Below are 22500 nucleotides of genomic sequence, written 5' to 3' on the forward strand. Positions count from 1 at the left end.
CACTCCATCTCTCTATCACTCCATCACTACACTTATTCATCACTCCATCTCTCTATTACTCCATCACTACACTCCATCTCTCCATCTCTCTATTACTCCATCACTTCTCTTCATCTCTCTATTACTCCATCACTACACTCCATCAGTCCATCTCTCTATTACTCCATCACTCTATTACTCCATCACTCCATCTCTCTATTATTCCATCACTACACTTATTCATCACTCCATCTCTCTATCACTTCATCACTACACTTATTCATCACTCCATCTCTCTATTACTCCATCACTACACTCCATCTCTCCATCTCTCTATTACTCCATCACTACACTCCATCAGTCAATCTCTCTATTACTCCATCACTACACTCCATCAGTCAATCTCTCTATTACTCCATCACTACACTCCATCAGTCCATCTCTCTATTACTCCATCACTACACTCCATCACTCTATCTATCTATTACACCATCACTACACTCAATCTCTCTATTACTCCATCACTACACTCCATCACTCTATCTATCTATTACACCATCACTACACTCAATCTCTCTATTACTCCATCACAACACTCCATCACTCTATCTATCTATTACACCATCACTACACTCCTCCATCACTACACTCTTTAAAATTTGTGTAGTCTCTTGAGCTGTGTGAGCTGATGTGATGTGTCTCCATGGTGTGTTTGATATGCTCTATGTGTGTGTGTGTGTGTGTGTGGTTAGACTCCTGCAGCTGTGTGGTGATGACGGAGTAAATGTTGCCGTCCCCATGCGCATGCTGGAGGTGTTCTCCTCTGAGAGGACGTACCTCCCCCCTCTACGGGATGCTGCCGCAGCCGCCACCCTCACCGAGCAGGTTTTGCACTCTATGGTTCAGAAAGGTACCTCACCCCACTCTGCTTTATTTGCCCCTGCCCTCCACCACCATACATGCACACAATAATGTTTCCTGGTTCATTCAGATTAATGCTGGTTTTCTTTGTACAGGTTATTACAGGACGATGTATGTGCTGGCCAATCACAAGCTCCCGGCCAGTCTGGATTACAGCGACGCCCCCTCACTTCCTCTTGCACACACACTCCTGGAGCACACACTCAAACCACTGCACTGTACATACAGCTCCTGTCCTGCAGGCGCCAGGTACACACACACACACACACACACACACACACACACACACACAGAGGTGTAATCAGACAGGTGGAGAAATTTGTAATGACTCAAAGGAATGTGCCATAGTAGTAGGTGTGTGTGTGTGTGTGAGATTATCTCAGTGTTTACAGTGAGCAGTAAAAGTCTCTGTGTGTGGGTGTTTGTGTTTGTGTGTGTGTGTGTGTGTGTGTGTGTGTGTGTGTGTGTGTGTAACGGTGTGAGAGAGAGAGCTGTAACGTTTGCTCAGCTTGTGGTCTCTGTGAGTTACACCCCTGTTCCAGTGTGGGAGAGCGAGAGCTTCCACACACACACACACACAGTGTGCAGTGGACAGTGTTGTGGACAGTAAATACACACTGTTAGAGATACTATCAACAAAAAAAATGAATGGAAGAATTATACCATGTCTCTCTCCCTCTCTTTTTATGTTCTGTCTGTCTGTCTTTTTTCGTATTCTCTCTCTCTCTCTCCCTCTCTCAGGCAGTTAGTGTTCTCGGCCTTTACAGAACACTTGGTCTGTCCCCCATTCACTGAGCAGATGTTTCACTTCTTCGTGCCGGCGTTGTCGGACCCCAGACTCGGCTTCCCGTTTCAGGACTTCCTGTACTCCCTGCAGGCCACCGTCTCGTCATCAGACCACGCCCAGCAACACGCCCCCTGGCTCCTCTACTTCGTGCTTTCACTTGGGGAAACGGGCATTGGTGAGACACTCTGTGTGTGTGTGTGTGTGTGTGTGTGTGTGTGTGTGTGTGTGTGTGTGTGTTTTCCCAAAATGATGCGAAGTGCTGTTGCATCTCCGTCCGCTGGCTTCACTCAGGTGTGTGTGTGTGTGTGTGTGTGTTAGGCTCTCTGTCTGAAGAAGGGCTGCTGTTGTATCTGAGATCTCTCCAGGCTCTGCTCCCTCTGCTTCCTGTGAGCGAGAGCCACACTAGAGCTGATGTCAACAGCGACTCAGAGGACGAGGACGCGGTTGACGCTATGACACACCCACCTTGTGTACAGGTACACACACACACACACACACACACACACACACACACACACACACACACACACACACACTCAAACATTGTTCATCACATGTCAACCTTGTGGTCATTTCCCTAGGTTTAATGCATTTCTGCATTTTGTGTGTGTGTGTGTGTGTGTGTGTGTGTGTGTGTGTGTGTGTGTGTGTAGGACAACAACAGGATGTCTGTGCAGTTAATCACACAGCTGTGCGTGCAGAAGTTGGACTCGAAGCAGCAGACTAATGCTCTTCTCTCCCTGGTGAGGAGGGACTCAGCCAGCGAGGACATCTTCACCATGATGGCGTCCATCTGCCACACCCTCATGGTGCAGCACCGCATGATGGTGCCCAGAGTCAGGTGAGCACACACACACACACACACACACACACACACACACACACACATTGTGCATTGTTGTTAGCAGTTGATTTTTTTTTGAAGCACTTTCTATTCTGGAGATGTCTGGGTCACGGCACCATAAATATAGACTTGTACAGTAGACATACCAACTCTGCTGGGTGTACAGCAACAAGCTGGTCAGATTGAAGGACGTTGAAGCAGATGCAGATACGTGATATAACGCAAACCTCCCCAAATCATTTGCATTACAATTTGTTTCAATGACATCAGATTTCCTGGATTACTTTTTTATTGGTTGCAGGGGTGGTTTAAAGGATGAATGGATGGAAGGATAGGTATGTAGATGTATAAATTGGGAGGTGGGATATTGGATGGATGGATGGATGGATGGATGGATGGATGGATGGATGGAAGGATGATAAGGTAGGTGGATGGATGTGAGGCAGGTTGTTGGTTAGATAAATAGATAGAGAAGTGGGATTGTTTAGATGGATAGATATGGAGATGGGTTGTTTGTTGGATGGATGGATCTATGGATGAATTAGTAGATTTATAGATGGGAAGGTGAATGTTTGGTTGGATGAATGGATATATGGATAGATGAGTAGATTTATAGATAGTTAGGTGGATGTTTGGATGGATGGATGGATGGATGAGTAGATTTATAGATAGTAAAGTGGATGTTTGATTGGATGGATGGATGGATGGATAGATGAGTAGATTTATAGATGGTAAGGTGGATGTTTGGATGGATGGATGGATAGATGAGTAGATTTATAGATAGTTAGGTGGGTGTTTGGATGGATGGATGGATAGATAGATAGATAGATGAGTAGATTTATAGATAGGAAGGTGGATGTTTGATTGGATGGATGGATGGATGGATGGATGGATAGATGAGTAGATATATAGATGGTAAGGTGGATGTTTGGTTGGATGGATGGATGGATAATAGTATCTTCTTCTTCTTCTTCTTTCGGCTTCTCCCATTAGGGGGCGCCACAGCGGATCATCCGTCTTCATACCCCTCTGTCCTCTACATTTGCCTTTTTCACCCTAACTGCATGTCTTCCCTCACCACATCCATAAACCTCCTTCTTGCTCCTCCTCTTTTTCTCCCTCCTGGTGTCTCCATCCTCAGCATTCTCCTACTGATATACCCCATGTCCCTCCTCTGCACATGTCCAAACCATCTCAATCTCCCCTCCCTCACCTTGTCTCCAGAAGAATCCTCTATTGGATTATATATATATATATATGAATGGAAAATAGTATGATTAGGAGAATAAATAAAAGGAAAGAAAGAAACGAAGCTGTTTGGTAGATGATTTTAGCTTCATTTTTCGCCCACTGCTAAAAAAAAAAACCCCAAATATAACAAATGATTGTAAATGAGAAACTTTTAAAGTCTTAAAAATTGCATTCCAACACAAAGTGTGTAGATTTTATATTTACAGTTTATATAAGTACAGAAGCTGAAACATCTCTGTTTTCTATTGAATCATTCTTAACTAACAGAAGGTCATTCATCAAGGTCATATCACTCCTCCTCTCATCACCGCTCTGTGTGTGTGTGTGTGTGTGTGTGTGTGTGTGTGTGTGTGTGTGTGTGTGTTTATCAGCACTTCATTTGGTAATTGAAACGAAGGGTTTTTTTTGTCCTCACAGGCAGTAAATCAACTCTGTAGGGCTTTTTGTCTCATTTCACTCACACACTCGTGTTCCATAAAGAGCTGAAGCTCCTCCTCCTCCTCCTGGACCACCAGCTGGGGGTCGTAAACCCCACCGCTCTCCACCGCTCTTACTCATTTCTTTATTCCTCTCTCTCTCTCTCTTCAGTGAAATCGTTTACACAACCTGCTAGTCATGTTCTTCATGTTGTGTGCTTATATACACTGTATGAGCAAAACTCTGTGGACACCTGACTGACATCCCATTTCACATTAAATCCTCATTCACTCTTCTAATAAGCTCCACTCCTCAGGGAAGATGTTCCACTGGATTTTGTAGACATTTAAAGTCAGGTTCTGATGAAGGGTAGGTGAGGAGACCTGAGGTGCAGTCAGTGTTCACATTTATCATGTTTAGTAGGGTGTGAGATCTATAGCAGGAGATCCTTCCTTCCTTCCTACCTTCCCTCAATGCAGTTTTCCTTCCTTCCTTCCTTCCTTCCTTCCTTCCTTCCTTCCTTCCTTCCTTCCTTCCTTCCTTCCTTCCTTCCTTCCTCCCTCCCTCCCTCCCTCCCTCAATGCAGTTTTCCTTCCTTCCTTCCTTTCTCACTCCTCCTATCCCTTTCTTTCATTCATTTCATTTCATTTCTTTCTCACTCCTCCCATCCATTTCTTTCTTTCTGTTTCCTTCCTTCCTTCCTTCCTATCCATCCATCCACCCATAAGAGGAACCAGACTGAAGAAATACCCTGCTCTCTTTTGGGTGACAGGAAATACCCTGTGTGTGGAGAATGTTGGTGTCACTGAGCAGGAAGGAAACGTGGGATCTTGATTTGAATGTGGACCGATGGAAGTAGGGTTTAGGGTGAAGTAGGGTTTTTAGGGATTAGGAATCGAGCACTTCTTAGAATCTTCTAGATGCTTGGACCCCGTAATCACTACCCCTTCAGTGTGGATGTGTTCTGTCCCTCGTGACCCTGAGGTTCATTAAACAGAGAGATGAACCAGCCGGAATGTTCTTTATTCAAGCTTTTGTGTCTCATCGTCGTTCTGGTGCCACTCGACATTAGCAGAACACGTAAAACACACACACACACACACACACACACACACACACACATTAATCACTCGTGCTCGCGCCTTTTCTTTCCCTCGTGGGTGTGTTTTCTCGCACCTCGGTGTCGGCTCACACACTCTGGGTGAGGATGAGCCCCTGTAGCATTGTCCTCCGCGCAGGTCATTAAGTTAAACGGAGCCTCGCAGGAAACCTTTTCTTTTTTCTTTTTTATGAGCCGGCGCTTTTACTAATGGGCGCCTTAATAAAGCTTAACAGCTCTTTTAATTCGCCCTGCTGCTGAACACAAACAGGGGTAGATGTAACAGTTTGTTTTTCCACCTCCTCACCTCCTTCAGTCGTTAAAGGGTCCCAGGGGTCATCAGGGGCAGGAAGAGCGCTGATTAGACTCGCACCCAAAGATCGACGATGCAGAACAACACAGACACTATCGTACACCTGCACCAAAACTTATAAAAGTACAAATCCCAGTTTCCTCACGAACGTATTAAGCGGCAAACTGCAAGTGTGTTTAGGATCCACCTCGCACTTAAGGGCACTGTTGTTGCTTTTTTTTTTATTATTAAACATGAAAACATACACAACAATGCCATGGGGATGATTTAAAAAAAAAAAAAAAAGGAACTAGAGTTAGCGCAGTGTCGCTATGGTTACTCACTCCGTACTGGAAATACGATTTATAGTGCGCCATTTTGCGCATGCGTGAAATCGCTACCACTTCCTGGATCCTGGTTTAAATTTGGTTCTAGAGTGAGTTTTTTTTTCTAGTGTGAGTTTATTCTAGTTTAAGTTTGTTCTAGTGAGTTTTTTTTCTAGTTTGAGTTTGTTCTAGTGTGAGTTTGTTCTAGTGTGAGTTTGTTCTAGTGTGAGTTTGTTCTAGTGTGAGTTTGTTCTAGTTTGAGTTTGTTCTAGTTTGAGTTTGTTCTAGTTTGAGTTTGTTCTAGTTTGAGTTTGTTCTAGTTTGAGTTTGTTCTAGTGTGAGTTTTTTTTTCTAGTGTGAGTTTTTTTTTCTAGTGTGAGTTTTTTTTTCTAGTGTGAGTTTGTTCTAGTGTGAGTTTGTTCTAGTTTGAGTTTGTTCTAGTTTGAGTTTGTTCTAGTTTGAGTTTGTTCTAGTGTGAGTTTGTTCTAGTGTGAGTTTTTTTTCTAGTGTGAGTTTTTTTTCTAGTGTGAGTTTTTTTTCTAGTGTGAGTTTGTTCTAGTGTGAGTTTGTTCTAGTGTGAGTTTGTTCTAGTGTGAGTTTGTTCTAGTTTGAGTTTGTTCCAGTTTGAGTTTGTTCCAGTGTGAGTTTGTTCCAGTGTGAGTTTGTTCCAGTGTAAGTTTGTTCTAGTTTGAGTTTGTTCTAGTTTGAGTTTGTTCTAGTGTGAGTTTGCTCTAGTGTGAGTTTGCTCTAGTGTGAGTTTGTTCCATTGTGAGTTTGTTCCAGTGTGAGTTTGTTCCAGTGTGAGTTTGTTCCAGTGTGAGTTTGTTCCAGTGTGAGTTTGTTCCAGTGTGAGTTTGTTCCAGTGTGAGTTTGTTCCAGTGTGAGTTTGTTCCAGTGTGAGTTTGTTCCAGTGTGAGTTTGTTCCAGTGTGAGTTTTTGTTCTAGTGTGAGTTTTTGTTCTAGTGTGAGTTTTTGTTCTAGTGTGAGTTTTTTTTCTAGTGTGAGTTTGTTCTAGTTTGAGTTTGTTCTAGTGTGAGTTTGTTCTAGTGTGAGTTTGTTCTAGTGTGAGTTTGCTCTAGTGTGAGTTTGCTCTAGTGTGAGTTTTTTTTCTAGTGTGAGTTTTTTTTCTAGTGTGAGTTTTTTTTCTAGTGTGAGTTTTTTTTCTAGTGTGAGTTTTTTTTCTAGTGTGAGTTTGCTCTAGTGTGAGTTTGTTCTAGTGTGAGTTTGTTCTAGTGTGAGTTTTTTTTCTAGTTTGGGTTTGTTATAGTTTGAGTTTTTTTTCTAGTGTGAGTTTTTCTAGTTTGAGTTTGTTCTAGTGAAGTTTGTTCTAGTGTGAGTTTTTCTAGTTTTGTTTTTTTCTAGTGTGAGTTTGTTCTAGTTTGTATTACTGTTGTTTTGCACAATAATTTTTAAATGTGATTTAGTTGAAAATAACTCAATGGTGAATAATATTTTGAAGTTTTTGTTATTGTTTTGATGCCTGTGTGTGTGGTGGTGTTTTTTTTTTATTTTTAATTTTTTTTAATAGTTGATACTTTCCAAAAAAATTCTAAATGTGATTATTTTATCGGTTGGTAGTTTTTCTAGTTCAGATAAATACAATTTCACAAAATCTAAAAGTCTAATACGATTACAATCAATTATGCAAAAGCTGTTTTAAAATACCTGACAGTTCCTCAACCTTAGCTACATCACTCCAGTTCTCTACTAGGCTACAGATTACTCAAGATTCTTTTCTCCAGAATGTAAAAAAACTGTTAAACCACAGTGCCCCAATCTTCCTTTTTGTCCTTTGCAGGCTCCTGTACAGTTTGGCCTTCAACGCTCGCTTCCTCAGACACGTGTGGCAGCTTATATCATCCATGAGGACCAAAATGATCACAGGGTGAGTGCAGATACCACCATACTTCAGGTAGCTCAAGTACTCAAATACAGTCAATGATGTGTGTGTGTGTGTGTGTGTGTGTGTGTGTGTGTGTGTGTGTGTGTGTGGAATCAGGTCTCTGGTGCCGTTGCTGCAGTTGATGTCCCGTGGTTCTTCCATGTCGGCGGAGGACTCAAACAGGATCATCCCTCTGTTCTACCTGTTCAGCTCTCTGTTCAGCCATTCGCTCATCTCCATCCATGACACAGAGTTCTTCGGGGAAGCCCTGGATGGTACCGTGCACACACACACACACACACACTCACACACACACCAAAACCAACTGTCTCAACCCTGCATTTTAATGGAGAGAGTGAGAGTGTGTGCCTTTTTACTTTTATTCAAGCATCTCTCTCTCTCTCTCTCTCTCTCTCTCTCTCTCTCTCTCTCTCTCTCTCTCTCTCTCTCTTTCTTTCTCGCATGCTCTTTCTCTCCATCTCTAACTCTCTATCGCTTTCTCATGATCTCTTTTTCTCTCTTTCTCTATCTCTATACCTATTTTTCTCTTTCTCTCTCTCTCTTTCTCTTATGCTCTTTCTTTCTCTCCTTCATTATCTCTATACCTCTCTCTCTCTCTCTCTCTCTCTCTTTTGCTCTTTCTATGAACCCGATGTCCTGGTGGTCCTGAGTGCTGCCTCAGCTTGTATCCAGGGGTTGAGTATTGAGCGTTCTCCATCTCTCTGTCTCTCTCTCTCTGTATGTTGTAGGTCAGAGACAGGCGTCTATGATGCCGTTCTCCCTCCTGGAGTTGGTGACTCTGTCTCGGTGTTTACGGGACGCGTGTTTGGGGATCATAAAGCTGGCGCATCCTGAGACTAAGACTGGCCACAGGGAGGAATACGCAGCAGCTTTTCGCAGCGTCGGAGTCAAAACCAGCAGCCAAGTGCAGCAGCGCATCCAGAACCAACAGAAACGCTGGGTCCAGCTCTTCAAGGTCAGAACCACAGGGAGCATGATCTCTGTCCTCCTGACCTGCACTGTATTATTATAAACATCCCATCTGTCTTTCTGTCTTTCTCTTAGTCTGTCCGCCTTTCTGTCTGCCTCTCTGTCTCTGTCTGCCTTTCTGTCTGCCTCTCTCTCTCTGTCAGTCTGTCTGTCTTTCTGTCTGCCTGCCTCTCTGTCTGTCTTTCTGTCTGCCTCTCTGCCTGCCTTTCTGTCTCTGTCTGTCTGCCTGCCTCTCTGTCTGTCTGCCTGCCTCTCTGTCTGTCTGCCTGCCTCTCTGTCTGTCTGTCTTTTTGTCTGCCTCTCTGTCTCTGTCTGCCTGCCTCTCTGTCTCTGTCTGCCTGCCTCTCTGTCTTTCTGTCTGTCTGCCTCTCTGTCTGCTTGCATCTCTGTCTGTTTTTCTGTCTGCCTCTCTGTCTCTGTCTGTCTGCCTCTCTTTCTCTGTCTGCCTGCATCTCTGGCTGTCTTTCTGTCTGCCTCTCTGTCTCAGTCTGTCTGCCTCTCTGTCTGTCTTTTTGTCTGTCTGCCTCTGCCTGCCTCTCTGCCTGCCTGTCTGTCTTTCTGTCTGTCTTTCTGTCTGCCTCTCTGTCTGTCTCTGTCTGTCTCTGTCTGTCTCTGTCTGTCTGCCTCTCTGTCTCTGTCTGTCTGCCTCTCTGTCTCTGTCTGTCTGCCTCTCTGTCTGTCTGCCTCTCTGTCTGGCTCTCTGTCTTTCTGTCTGGCTCTCTCTATCTGCCTCTCTTTTTTGTAAGCATCTATGTTAGGGATGCATCGAAATGAAAATTCTTGGCCGAAACTGAAAACCCGAAAAAGAGGAAAGCAAGGCCGAAAACCGAAACAAGTTTCAAAGAATAAATCAAATACAAATCTTTCTCAGATATACTGAAACACATCCACACCGCAGACATGTTGCTTTAGACATGCACGTGCAGGCCGCGGTTTCTGTTTGCGTCATCACAACAAACTGTTTCAGCCGTGTTTTTTTGGTGATCAGGAAGTTTTTCGGCCAAAAACCGGTGGCCGAATATTCGGTGCATCCCTAATCTCTGTCCCTTTTTTTCTATCACTGTCCGTCTGTCTGTCTGTCTGTCTGTCTGTCTGTCTGTCTGTCTGTCTGTCTGTCTGTCTGTCTGTCTGTCTGTCTGTCTGTCTGTCTGTCTGTCTGTCTTTAACTGTCCATCTATCTTTCTGTTTCTCTCTCTCTCTCTCTCTCTGCCCCATGTGTTTAACCCCTTTGTGATCCCCCTATCCTTGGTGTAGTAGCGGAGGAGTAACGGTTTGTAATAAAGCGTACTGCTTGCTGTTGAAGCCGGTTGAAAGCAGCAGAATCGCATTTTCCAAATTGAAGGCGGGATTTACGGCCGGCCGGCCCTCTGCCGACCCCGCCCACGCTAATGTTAGCCTCGGGCACGCGCTTGTCCTTCCGCTGTGTTTTATCACCCCTATTGTCCCGGCCATCCATTTAATCCAAAGGAGCTAATTGAATGAAAATGATCAACTAAGCTTGTATTAATATTGCTAATGGAAGGCTTCCTCTCGGCACGGCGCTGAGCGGGACGGACACGGCCCGGGTTTGGGACGAGACCGGCACGGCCTGCACTTAACCTAATAGGATCATTAACCAGCACTCGATTCTGAGCTTTTTTCCTCCGTCTCTTTTTTTCTCCTCCGTCTCTTGTTTGCCGCGTGACCAGACAGCGCTTTGCACTCGCTCTTATTAGCTCAGGGTTATTATCGCCTCGGGACTACAGCTTCTTCTTCCTTCTCTTCCTCCTCCTCCTCTTCATCATCATCATCATCATTTCCCCTCACTGCAAAGTATTCGGATGTGAAGTGTTACATAATATATTTAGTTCAGTTTAATCCATAGATAGACAGACAGACAGACAGACAGACAGACAGACAGACAAAAGGGGCGAAGAGAAAATACACAGAAGGACAGACAGACAGACAGACAAATAGATGGGCAGGTACAAAGAAAATAATATAGATAGATGGATAGATGGATGGACCGACAGACGGACGGATAGATGGATAGACAGACAGGTAGATAGTTGGACAGGTAGAAAGACAATAAGATAGATAGAATATATATATATATATATATATATATATATATATATATATATATATATATATATATATATATATATATATATATATATGAGAGCAGCAGTCCAGATGTTTACTTTCCCCTCCTGAGGACCACATGCACATTTGATGTCATCTGAAACCGTCCGTATTTCTGCCAAGGGCTTTGAAACGGCTCCAGCGAGGAGGATTCTGGGTAATCCGGGCCGTTGCGCACTGCAGCGAGACATTTTTGTCGTATCGATCAACCGACTTTTCACTTCTGAGCAGTTAAGACTTAATTATAAAGAGAAAGCAAACATCAGTGTCTGCTTGTACAGCGTGTGTGTGTGTGTGTGTGTGTGTGTGTGTGTGTGTGTGAGAGAGAGGGGGTGATAATTAGCAGTGCAGGCTGCTCTCTGACAGCTCATCCATCTTTTCCATCCACCAGCAATTGCCCACTAATGACCCTAATGCAGCCCTTTTAACTCGGGCCATTTTGACCGAAAGACAAATAAATCGTTCTTCCGCCTATTTGCGCGTGCCGGAGATCGGACGCCACACAAACCAACACACACACACACACACACACGTTTTTATCATCTGTTGTTTTTTTTAAATCCGTTCTTTTTATTCCAGGTGATCACTAACCTGGTGAAGATGTTGAAGGCGCGAGACATCAGGAGGCCGTTCTGCCCTAAAGGTCACTGGCTGTCCAACGAGGTCAACATCAAGGCTGATAAGGTAATAATGGTGATTATAATAAGGAAAAAAGAACTACAAGCACTAATGCATGCGGGACCTGCGTGTTCCTTCACTCTCTACATAACAAACTCGGTCATGTGACAGCATGAAGATTCCCTCTGACCAAACATCTAGAAGAGTGGCATTTTCACACTTTTCACAGATTGAATGAATAAAAATAGATAGATGGACAGACGGATGGGCGGACAGACAGAAAACGGGCAGACGGATAGACGGACAGACAGACAGACAGATAATTGACAGACGGACGGACGAACAGATAGACAATTGACAGACGGGCAGACAGATCATAGACAGACGGACAGACAGATGGATAATTGACAGATGGACAGACAGATGGATAATTGACAGATGGACAGACAGATGGATAATTGACAGACGGACAGACAGATCATAGACAGATGGACAGATGGATAATGGACAGATGGACAAACAGATAATTGACAGACAGACGGACAGATAGATAATTGCCAGACGGGTAGACAGATAATCGACAGACAGACGGACGGACAGATAGATAATTGACAGACGGGTAGACAGATAATTGACAGACAGATGGACGGACAGATAGATAATTGACATAGACAGACAGATGGATAATTGACAGAAGGGCAGACAGATAGATAATTGACAGATAGACAGACAGATGGATAATTGACAGACGGACAGACAGATTATAGACGGACGGACAGATGGATAATTGACAGATAGACAAACAGATAATTGACAGACAGACGGACGGACGGACAGATGGATAATTGACAGACGGGCAGACAGATAGATAATTAACAGACAGACAGACAGATAATTGACAGACAGACAGACAGACAGACAGACAGACAGACAGACAGACAAATAATGGGCAGGCGGGCAGACAGATAGATAATTGACAGACAGACAGATAATTGACAGACGGACGGATGGATAGATAGATAATTGACAGACGGGCAGACAGACAGATAATTGACAGACAGACAGACAGATAATTGACAGACAGACAGATAATTGACAGACGGACGGATGGATAGATAGATAATTGACAGACGGGCAGACAGACAGATAATTGACAGACAGACAGATAATTGACAGACAGACAGATAATTGACAGACAGACGGATGGACAGATAGATAATTGACAGACGGGCAAACAGACAGATAATTGACAGACAGACAGACGGGCAGACAGACGGGCAGACAGATAGATAATTGACAGACAGGCAGACAGATAGATAATTGACAGACAGACAGATGTAAGTTTTAAAATGTTTGGGATTTGAAATAATGTGTATTTATTAATGTGTTTTACTATTATATATTATATATATTATATATTACTGTCTGTGGTAAAGATGATTATGATGATGATGATGATGTGTTGAACAGGTGACTCAGCTGTACGTGCCCTCAGCTCAACACGTGTGGAGGACGAGGCGTATGGGCCGAATCGGACCGCTCCGGTCCACGCTAGACGGTGAGCCCCGGGCGTGTTTATAGCAGGAACGCGTGATGTAGTGCGTCGCTGATTTACGGCACCCGTAAGGAGTTATCGATGCAGCCGCAGCTAATTAGTTAATTAATTCAGACTTAATGCTGAGCTGTAGAGTCTCATTTCAGCACTGCGGTGGAAACACTACTGATCCATCAGTACCCTACTGTACTGGTACTGATAGTTAAAGTAGTGCTGATACAGAAGCTGGTACTGGTACGGATACTTGTATGGATACTGGGACTGAGTTTATACTGAAAGTGATGGGGATACTGGTAATGATGTATATATGAGTACTGATACTGGGACTGAAAGTGATTCTGATACACAGCTACATTTCATCTCTCCACATCGAAACATCTTCAACGCTCTCAACGCCAATCTCACATCTTCCATTGTAGGAGGACGTTGTAGTTCCTCTTCTGGATATGTACCCACACTTCCATTTGGACTGTAATGTGTCCATTCCTCCACCTATGTCTGTCTGTGTATTCTGAGGGATCACAGTGTGATTCTGTCCCCCACTATCAGCCCACGGGTTCCAGAGTCAGTCAGTTATCGACGCGTCCCTAATAAACAGAGTGATATGAGATGGGATGTGAAGAGATGAGACGAGTGGCTCGAGTGAGACGGAGGCCTGAGTGGATTGAGTGGGTGTGTATTAGCCTAATAGCCCGTTTGTGTGTGTGTGTGTGTGTGTTTGGTGTGAAAACTCCCCAATAACAGCGTCTCGTGCGGTTCTCCCGGGCATAGGTGCTTAAAAATTCAATTAGCCTAAGGCAGGTCACATCTGGCCCCCTGTTTGTCCGAAGCTCTTTCATTTCCCTAAATGGAGGTTTGCGCGGGTGATGAACGGCGAGCGCATTGACCACGCCGCGCCATAACTCTCTCTGCGAGATGGCGCGTTGATGGCCGGATCGGAGAGACCGAGAGGTAGGCTTGACTAATTGAGCAGAATAATTGCGCCGTATTAGCAGCGTGGCAGACAAATGATGCCTCGCTGCTGCTGTTCCGGCACTTTCTGCCCCCCCCCCACCTCCACCCCCTCCTCGACAATCTCCATCACACAGGACGGCGCTTTAATCCCAAACAAACGTCCCGGTAATGGACGCCGCAGACAGCCGGACGGACCAACGAGATAGAATCCGGCTAACTCGACCTGAACATACTGCGTACCTTATACGCTCAGGTGCAGAATTATTGCACCTGAGCGGTAAAAAGGTAAAAAAGGGCGGATTAAAACGTGATCGGGGTTTTAATGAGTCTCATCATGAGCCTCTGCTTTACACACAGATTGGAACTGGTGCTGAGGTCCATACTGAGAGCAAATCTGCTACTGATACACTTAGACAGAAAAGTGAGTACAGATAGAATCAGGGTACTCTATAGGATTTGCTATTAATAGGGACACTGGTACTGATTCTGATAGGGACACTGGTACTGATATTAGTACTGATTCTGATAGGGGTTCTAGTACTGATTCTGATAGAGGTTCTAGTACTGATAATAGTACTGATTCTGATAGGGGTTCTGCTACTAATATTAGTACTGATTGATAGGGGTTCTGGTACTGATATTAGTACTGATTCTGATAGGGGTTCTAGTACTGATATTAGTACTGATTCTGATAGGGGTTCTAGTACTGATAGTACTGATTCTGATAGGGGTTCTAGTACTAATTCTAATAGGGGTTCTAGTACTGATAATAGTACTGATTCTGATAGGGGTTCTGCTACTAATATTAGTACTGATTCTGATAGGGGTTCTGGTACTGATATTAGTACTGATTCTGATAGGGGTTCTGGTACTGATATTAGTACTGATTCTGATAAGGGTTCTGGTACTGATATTAGTACTGATTCTGATAGGGGTTCTGGTACTGATATTAGTACTGATTCTGATAGGGGTTCTAGTACTGATAATAGTACTGATTCTGATAGGGGTTCTGGTACTGATATTAGTACTGATTCTGATAGGGGTTCTGGTACTGATATTAGTACTGATTCTGATAGGGGTTCTAGTACTGATATTAGTACTGATTCTGATAGGGGTTCTAGTACTGATAGTACTGATTCTGATAGGGGTTCTAGTACTAATTCTGATAGGGGTTCTAGTACTGATAATAGTACTGATTCTGATAGGGGTTCTAGTACTGATATTAGTACTGATTCTGATAGGGGTTCTGGTACTGATATTAGTACTGATTCTGATAAGGGTTCTGGTACTGATATTAGTACTGATTCTGATAAGGGTTCTGGTACTGATATTAGTACTGATTCTGATAGGGGTTCTGGTACTGATATTAGTACTGATTCTGATAGGGGTTCTGGTACTGATATTAGTACTGATTCTGATAGGGGTTCTAGTACTGATATTAGTACTGATTCTGATAGGGGTTCTGGTACTGATATTAGTACTGATTCTGATAGGGGTTCTAGTACTGATATTAGTACTGATTCTGATAGGGGTTCTAGTACTGATAGTACTGATTCTGATAGGGGTTCTAGTACTAATTCTAATAGGGGTTCTAGTACTGATAATAGTACTGATTCTGATAGGGGTTCTGCTACTAATATTAGTACTGATTCTGATAGGGGTTCTGGTACTGATATTAGTACTGATTCTGATAGGGGTTCTGGTACTGATATTAGTACTGATTCTGATAAGGGTTCTGGTACTGATATTAGTACTGATTCTGATAGGGGTTCTGGTACTGATATTAGTACTGATTCTGATAGGGGTTCTAGTACTGATAATAGTACTGATTCTGATAGGGGTTCTGGTACTGATATTAGTACTGATTCTGATAGGGGTTCTGGTACTGATATTAGTACTGATTCTGATAGGGGTTCTAGTACTGATATTAGTACTGATTCTGATAGGGGTTCTAGTACTGATAGTACTGATTCTGATAGGGGTTCTAGTACTAATTCTGATAGGGGTTCTAGTACTGATAATAGTACTGATTCTGATAGGGGTTCTAGTACTGATATTAGTACTGATTCTGATAGGGGTTCTGGTACTGATATTAGTACTGATTCTGATAAGGGTTCTGGTACTGATATTAGTACTGATTCTGATAAGGGTTCTGGTACTGATATTAGTACTGATTCTGATAGGGGTTCTGGTACTGATATTAGTACTGATTCTGATAGGGGTTCTGGTACTGATATTAGTACTGATTCTGATAGGGGTTCTAGTACTGATATTAGTACTGATTCTGATAGGGGTTCTGGTACTGATATTAGTACTGATTCTGATAGGGGTTCTAGTACTGATATTAGTACTGATTCTGATAGGGGTTCTAGTACTGATATTAGTACTGATTCTGATAGGGGTTCTGGTACTGATATTAGTACTGATTCTGATAGGGGTTCTAGTACTGATATTAGTACTGATTCTGATAGGGGTTCTGCTACTAATATTAGTACTGATTAAAATAGGTATTGATAAGGGTACTGGTACTGGGACTAGTCCTGATAATTATACAGGTTCTGGTTCGGAACTGGTGGGGGTATATAATAAAAAATGTTTTTAATAAATAAAGTTCAGAATAAAAAAACGAATGATGAAAGGATGAACTTTTTTTCTTTTTAACTCCACAGTTGGCTTGGAGCCTCCTCCGCTGTCCGTTTCCGAGGAGAGACACCTGGCCATCCTTACAGAGCTGCCCTTCGTCGTACCCTTCGAGGAGAGAGTTAAGGTACAGCGCTCCATTGCCCAATGCTGGATGAGGGCTCTAAACCCCAGGTCACTTCCTGTTGGGGGCACAAATGTCCTTTTTTTTTATTCTTCTCAATCTCTCCATCAGATCTTCCATAGGCTGATCTACGCCGACAAACGAGAGATACAGGGGGACGGCGCTTTCCTAGACGGCATCAACGTCACCATCCGCAGGAACTACATCTACGAGGACGCCTACGACAAACTCTCCCCGGAGAACGGTACACTTGAATTATGCGTTGCCATGGAAACCTTATTAATATGCTCCAGTTCTAAACAAGGGGCGTGGCCTAAGGATGAAAAAAGTTTTTTCCCCCAGACAGATTACATAATAATCTATAATAATATTTAGATTCCTCTCGTTTCCATTTCAGCATTATAAAAAGGACTAAAACATTAAAAAGTGAGTAAAACATTATAAAAATGGCTCTTTTTGGTGCTTTTTATAAAAAGCCCTGAAAAATCCCCGTTTGCTGAATCCCGTGCTGAGAATTGAACATTTCAGGCTTATTTGTTTTGTCTCATAAGTGTAAATCCTCTTCCCCTTCCTGCCTCCAGAGCCGGACCTGAAGAAGCGCATCCGCGTGCACCTGCTGAACGCCCACGGCCTGGATGAAGCCGGGATCGACGGCGGAGGGATCTTCCGTGAGTTCCTCAGCGAGTTGCTCAAGTCAGGCTTCAACCCCAACCAGGGCTTCTTCAGGACCACCAACGAGGGCCTGCTGTACCCGAGCCCCACGGCCGAGATGCTCAACGGCAAGAGCTTTACGCGCCACTACTACTTCCTGGGACGGATTTTGGGAAAGGTGGGTATAGAGAAAACTGGGGGATATTATTGGATTGGATTAGGCTAGATTAGATTAGAGTATATTAGATTAGATGGGTTAGATTGTATTCATTCGCATTGAGTTAGATTGGATTGGATTGGAGTAAATTGGATTAAATTAGATTGGAATGGATTGGATTAGGTTATATAATATTATATTATATTGGATTAGAACAGTTTAGATTGGATTGGAATGATTAGATTAAATTGGAGTAGATTGGAATGATTAGATTGAATTGGGTTAGATTGGATTGAATTTGGATAGATTAGATTTGGGTCATTGTATTGGATTTGGGTAAATAGTATTGGATTGGATTGGATTAGATTAGATTTGATCACATTGGCGAACTGCTCGACTGGCATAGAAACTCCAGAGTATGTTTGTATGACTCAATTAAATAATAACGAGCCAATCAGGGTACATGAACAGTTAAGACACGCCCCCCTTTTCTGATCTCTAGTAGAGTTTTGGCTGTTTTTTTGTGTTGGTTTATTTCTTTTTGAAGTCCCTGATGCACTCTATGAACAAAAGTATTGGGACACATTTCCTGCCTTATGTGGTTCTTCCCCAAAAATGTAGCCCCATTTGCTGTAATAGCAACCTCCACTCTTCTGGGAAGATGTTCTCCGGAGATTTGTGCTCATGCTCAGACAATATGGTTGGAGAAAGTCGGGTGATCCAATATTTTTGACCAGGAAACTGAAGGTCTAGAAATGGTAACTAAAAAAAAATGGCTAACAAAACAGGTTTGAGGTTACAGCCAGGGGTCCGAGAGAGAAATACCCGAGCCCACCCTTAGGCCCAATCCAGGCGACACCCATTGAGTGATTGACAGGTGCTTGTTGATTGCCCCTGGTGTGTGTGTGTGTGTATATATATATATATATGTTTGTCCTGTGCTAGCTGGGCTATGACGCAGCAGTGTGAGACTGGGGTAAAAGCAGAAGTGTTTGGTGTGTGTGTGTGTGTGTGTGTGTGTGTGGGAGAGGTGAGCAGGTGATAAGGCACAGTGTGGTGTTGACCTGCTCTCCTGGCGTTTATCAGCACAGTATTAAACCAAGAAATGAGCAGATAATGTTGATTAGATTAGAAAAGTCCACAAAACTCTCAGTATCAGTTCTCCAAGATTTGCTTCAGTCTAGACGCCTTTCTGCAGTGTTACAAACCAGTGCTGCACGATTCATCACATCGCAATCGCGATGTCGGCTTGTCGGCTTGACCATGTGATAAATCTCGAACATCTCACTGGTTCCGGGGCGGAAAAAAGAGACGACAGGCGGCGGTTCTACAGACAGTGTTTTATTTTACTCTCGCAGTAACGTACATCTTTCCTCGTACTCATGCCGACACACACACTCAGAGTAACACGTCTGGATTTATTATTATTCATTTTTTAATTGTTTTTTTTTATTTTATTGCATTGTCTTAAATTCAAAAGATTACCTTTTATTTCTCCTCTTCTCTGATCACCTTCTAGTCACCTCACACAATATCAATCGTTTCAGCTTCTTTCCTTTTTCTTGTACACGCAGCATCTAAGGGCCTAATTTAACGAGGGTCAGAGGTCGTATCCAATCAGCGCTGAGTCAGAGTGCTCATGACATGTCTCTGGCCCTAAGGGGTTCTTCTGCCCTACAGGACTAAGAACAAAAGCCAGAACCGAATCATATCATATCCATGTTGATCTTTTACATGTTTAAAAAAAAAAAAAAAAGAAAGCTCCCCCCACCACACACACTTCATGTTCCTAAGTTGTTACAGTGGGGAAAAAAGCCCCGCCTCCCCCAGTTGCTCAGTCACTAATGGCCCATGCAATTAAGGTTTGGGAGATTAATTAGAATTTGACTTTTAATTAACCCTCTTTGTCTCCCATAAATACCCTTCTGGTGGCAGCAAAAGCTGCCTATTGATATTTGTTTAGTGCCGTTCGAAAGGCACCTGATGTAGATTAGAATTACATCACTGTTGCTGTATCGAATGCACACACACACACACACACAGCAGTCATTATACTAATTCATGATTAAGGTCCGTTAGTGTTGCCGAGGGCTAATGCGCTCCGCCTCGCCTTCGAGCTTTGATGGACTCGATATAAAGTGATCTAGAACCTACTTACTGAATTTATTACAGCTTTGTTTTAAACACAGACGCGGTAAAAGGATTACGTCATCACGCCGCGTACAGAGACGTCTTTCATCGCCCGCGGTTCGGCGAAGAAACCGCATACGGTGGAAAAAAAGGCATATAGTGTACGAAAGACAAATTTGTTAAGCTACTTTTCTTCTGTGAACATGTCATTCAACTGATCTCCAAATATCTAAAAAGAGTTTTCATTGAAAATAGTCAGTTATTGGTTTCTGCTCCACCAATCTCGACTCTATGGCAGTTTCTTTGACTGACTAAAGTTCATAATACAGATTCAACATCAATTGTAGTCGACTCTGCGACATCGTCAAACATCTGATCGTCTCGCACTTCTTGTATAGTCTCACCAACCCTCGGGGTGAAAAGAGGACAGTCAGTCTGAGATCTTGTTCGTCTGGTATTCTAGGTAGTGGAATGGATCTAGGATCCAGGTAGTGGAATGGATCTAGGATTCAGGTGGTTGAATGGATATTGGATCCAGGTGGTGGAATGGATATTGGATCCAGGTGGTGGAATGGATCTAGGATCTAGAATCTAGGTGGTGGAATCGCTGTAGTTGATGGACTAGGTTCAGCTCCTAAGTGGTGGAATGTATCTATGATCCAGGTGGTGGAATGGATCTGGGATCTATTTGGTGGAATGGATCTAGGATCCAGATGGTCGAATGGATCTAGGATCCAGGTGGTGAAATGGATCTGGGATCTATTTAGTGGAATGGATCTAGGATCCAGATGGTGGAATGGATCTAGGATCCAGATGGTGGAATGGATCTAGGATAAAGGTGGTGGAATGGATCTAGGATCCAGATGGTGGAATGGATCTAGGATCCAGCTGGTGGTATGGACCTACGATATGTGTGAATGAAACCGGTAGTCTTCAAGTGGTAATTAAAGAATAACCTCTTCCAGAAGACATGTCTTTAATAGTGTGCTGACCTCTTAAATTGGGCGTTTATCCTGGTGGTACTTGTATATTAATAGGACGTATTTATTGAGGGAGATTTTAAAGCACTTCTGTAAGTCGCTCTGGATAAGTTGAAAATGATTCGGTGGTTCAGGAAGCTTAGCTCTGGTTTAAAACACTTTGTGTAGCAGAGAAAAGTTCCTCAGAGAAAGCGAAGGTCACGTGCTGACTGATGGAATCGACTCCCTCAAAGCGTTTTGTTTTATTTCTTTTATCGATTCCTAATGTTATAAATTAACAAACTCACCTGGCAGAGAGGCGAAGGCGGGAGCTCCGAGTCGCCGAGCTGCGATTTGCATTAATTACCCTGCCGGTGCACTCACTGATATTAAAAGCCACCGTAGCCGTTAATCTTTTTTTTTTTTTTCCTTTTTTATTCTCTCGTCATTTTGGCACAATTTCGAGCAATAAACAGCGCTAAATCATAGAGCAGCTCGAGGAACAGCAGCCGGACTCCGCCTCCACGCTCTTCCTGCCGCTCGTTCCCGGCAGCGCCGTTATTGATAGGTTTCATGGGGCCTCGCGGATGTCGCATACGTTTCGGATTGAAAGCTAAGTGGATTATTTTTGCATAAAAAATGTGTTGTGTTTTTCCCTCCACTACCCCGTCCCCCCTCTCACCGAGTCGCACAATTAACTTGTGTTTAGAAAAATGCCCTGATTTACGAGCCGCCTGTGTGTTTTCAATGCGAGCATTATGGAAATGTGGGAAATTTATAATCCATTTAGTTGATGTGGCCAGCGAGGGAGAGTGCAATCCTTTATACGAGCCGTGTATATTTTAATGTCCTGAAATGCCCTCCTTTAGAGCGGCGTTGCTCTGCATTAGCTGCAGCTCTTTTATGACTCTCTTCCGAGGGGGGGTCAAGGTCAGGACTCGTGTCCTGATAAGTTTTGGGGATTGTTGATTCTTTCTTTGCGTCTGTCTGTCCTGAAAAGGGCGAACCGGGATTGTTAATTGTACGGAGAAGTTAAAATTGTTTGTCGCCAGTTGAATGTAATTGAATTGAATACACTTTTATTTGTCCCGTGGGGGCACTTTGTTGCTGTGCGTATGCAGTATAGAAACCACTCTCAGGATAAGGTTTTAAACTCTGTTTAAAGGGAAAAGTGACATATCTCTACATGCTTTTTTTTTGTGGGTCTGTCTGTCTGTATTTATCTGTCTGTCTGTCTGTATTTATCTGTCTGTCTGTCTGTATTTATCTGTCTGTCTGTCTGTCTGTTGCTATTTGTCTGTCTGTCTGTCTGTCTGTCTGTCTGTCTGTCTGTCTGTCTGTCTGTCTGTCTGTCTGTCTATTGCTGTTTCTGTCTGTCTATTGCTGTCTGTCTATCTGTCTGTCTTTCGTTCTTTCTCTGTCTGTCTGTCTGTCTGTCTGTCTGTCTGTCTGTCTGTCTGTCTGTCTGTCTGTCTGTCTGTCTGTCGCTATCTGTTTGTCTGTCTATTGCTGTCTGTCTATTGCTATCTATCTATCTGTCTGTCTTTCTCTATCTATCTGTATGTCTTTGTCTGTCTTTATGTCTGTCTTTCTTTATTAGTCTGTCTGTCTGTCTTTCTTTCTCTGTCTGTGTCTGTCTGTCTGTCTGTCTGTCTGTCTGTCTGTCTGTCTGTCTGTCTGTCTGTCTGTTTGTCTGTCTATTGCTGTCTGTCTATTGCTATCTATCTATCTGTCTGTCTTTCTCTATCTATCTGTCTGTCTATTGCTATCTATCTGTCTGTCTTTCTCTATCTGTCTGTC

At 43.3% G+C, this 22500-nt stretch overlaps 1 protein-coding gene across 1 annotated transcript in view; it reads left to right on the top strand.

Annotated features, from left to right (window-relative positions):
* The window catches only part of ube3c (ubiquitin protein ligase E3C), a 34802-nt gene that overhangs the window by 8119 nt on the left and 4183 nt on the right, over window positions 1-22500 (top strand). Inside the window, exons 7-19 of the mRNA XM_083542630.1 lie at window positions 732-889; window positions 996-1149; window positions 1642-1862; window positions 2006-2163; window positions 2341-2528; window positions 7715-7801; window positions 7916-8073; window positions 8548-8774; window positions 11492-11596; window positions 13001-13088; window positions 16709-16806; window positions 16915-17047; window positions 17385-17632. Coding sequence (XP_083398756.1) covers window positions 732-889; window positions 996-1149; window positions 1642-1862; window positions 2006-2163; window positions 2341-2528; window positions 7715-7801; window positions 7916-8073; window positions 8548-8774; window positions 11492-11596; window positions 13001-13088; window positions 16709-16806; window positions 16915-17047; window positions 17385-17632 — 2023 coding nt within the window. The remainder of the gene's footprint in view (window positions 1-731; window positions 890-995; window positions 1150-1641; window positions 1863-2005; window positions 2164-2340; window positions 2529-7714; window positions 7802-7915; window positions 8074-8547; window positions 8775-11491; window positions 11597-13000; window positions 13089-16708; window positions 16807-16914; window positions 17048-17384; window positions 17633-22500) is intronic.

The sequence above is a fragment of the Silurus aristotelis genome (assembly GCF_946808225.1).
Source record: "Silurus aristotelis genome assembly, chromosome: 5".
Classification (NCBI taxonomy): Eukaryota; Metazoa; Chordata; class Actinopteri; order Siluriformes; family Siluridae; genus Silurus; species Silurus aristotelis.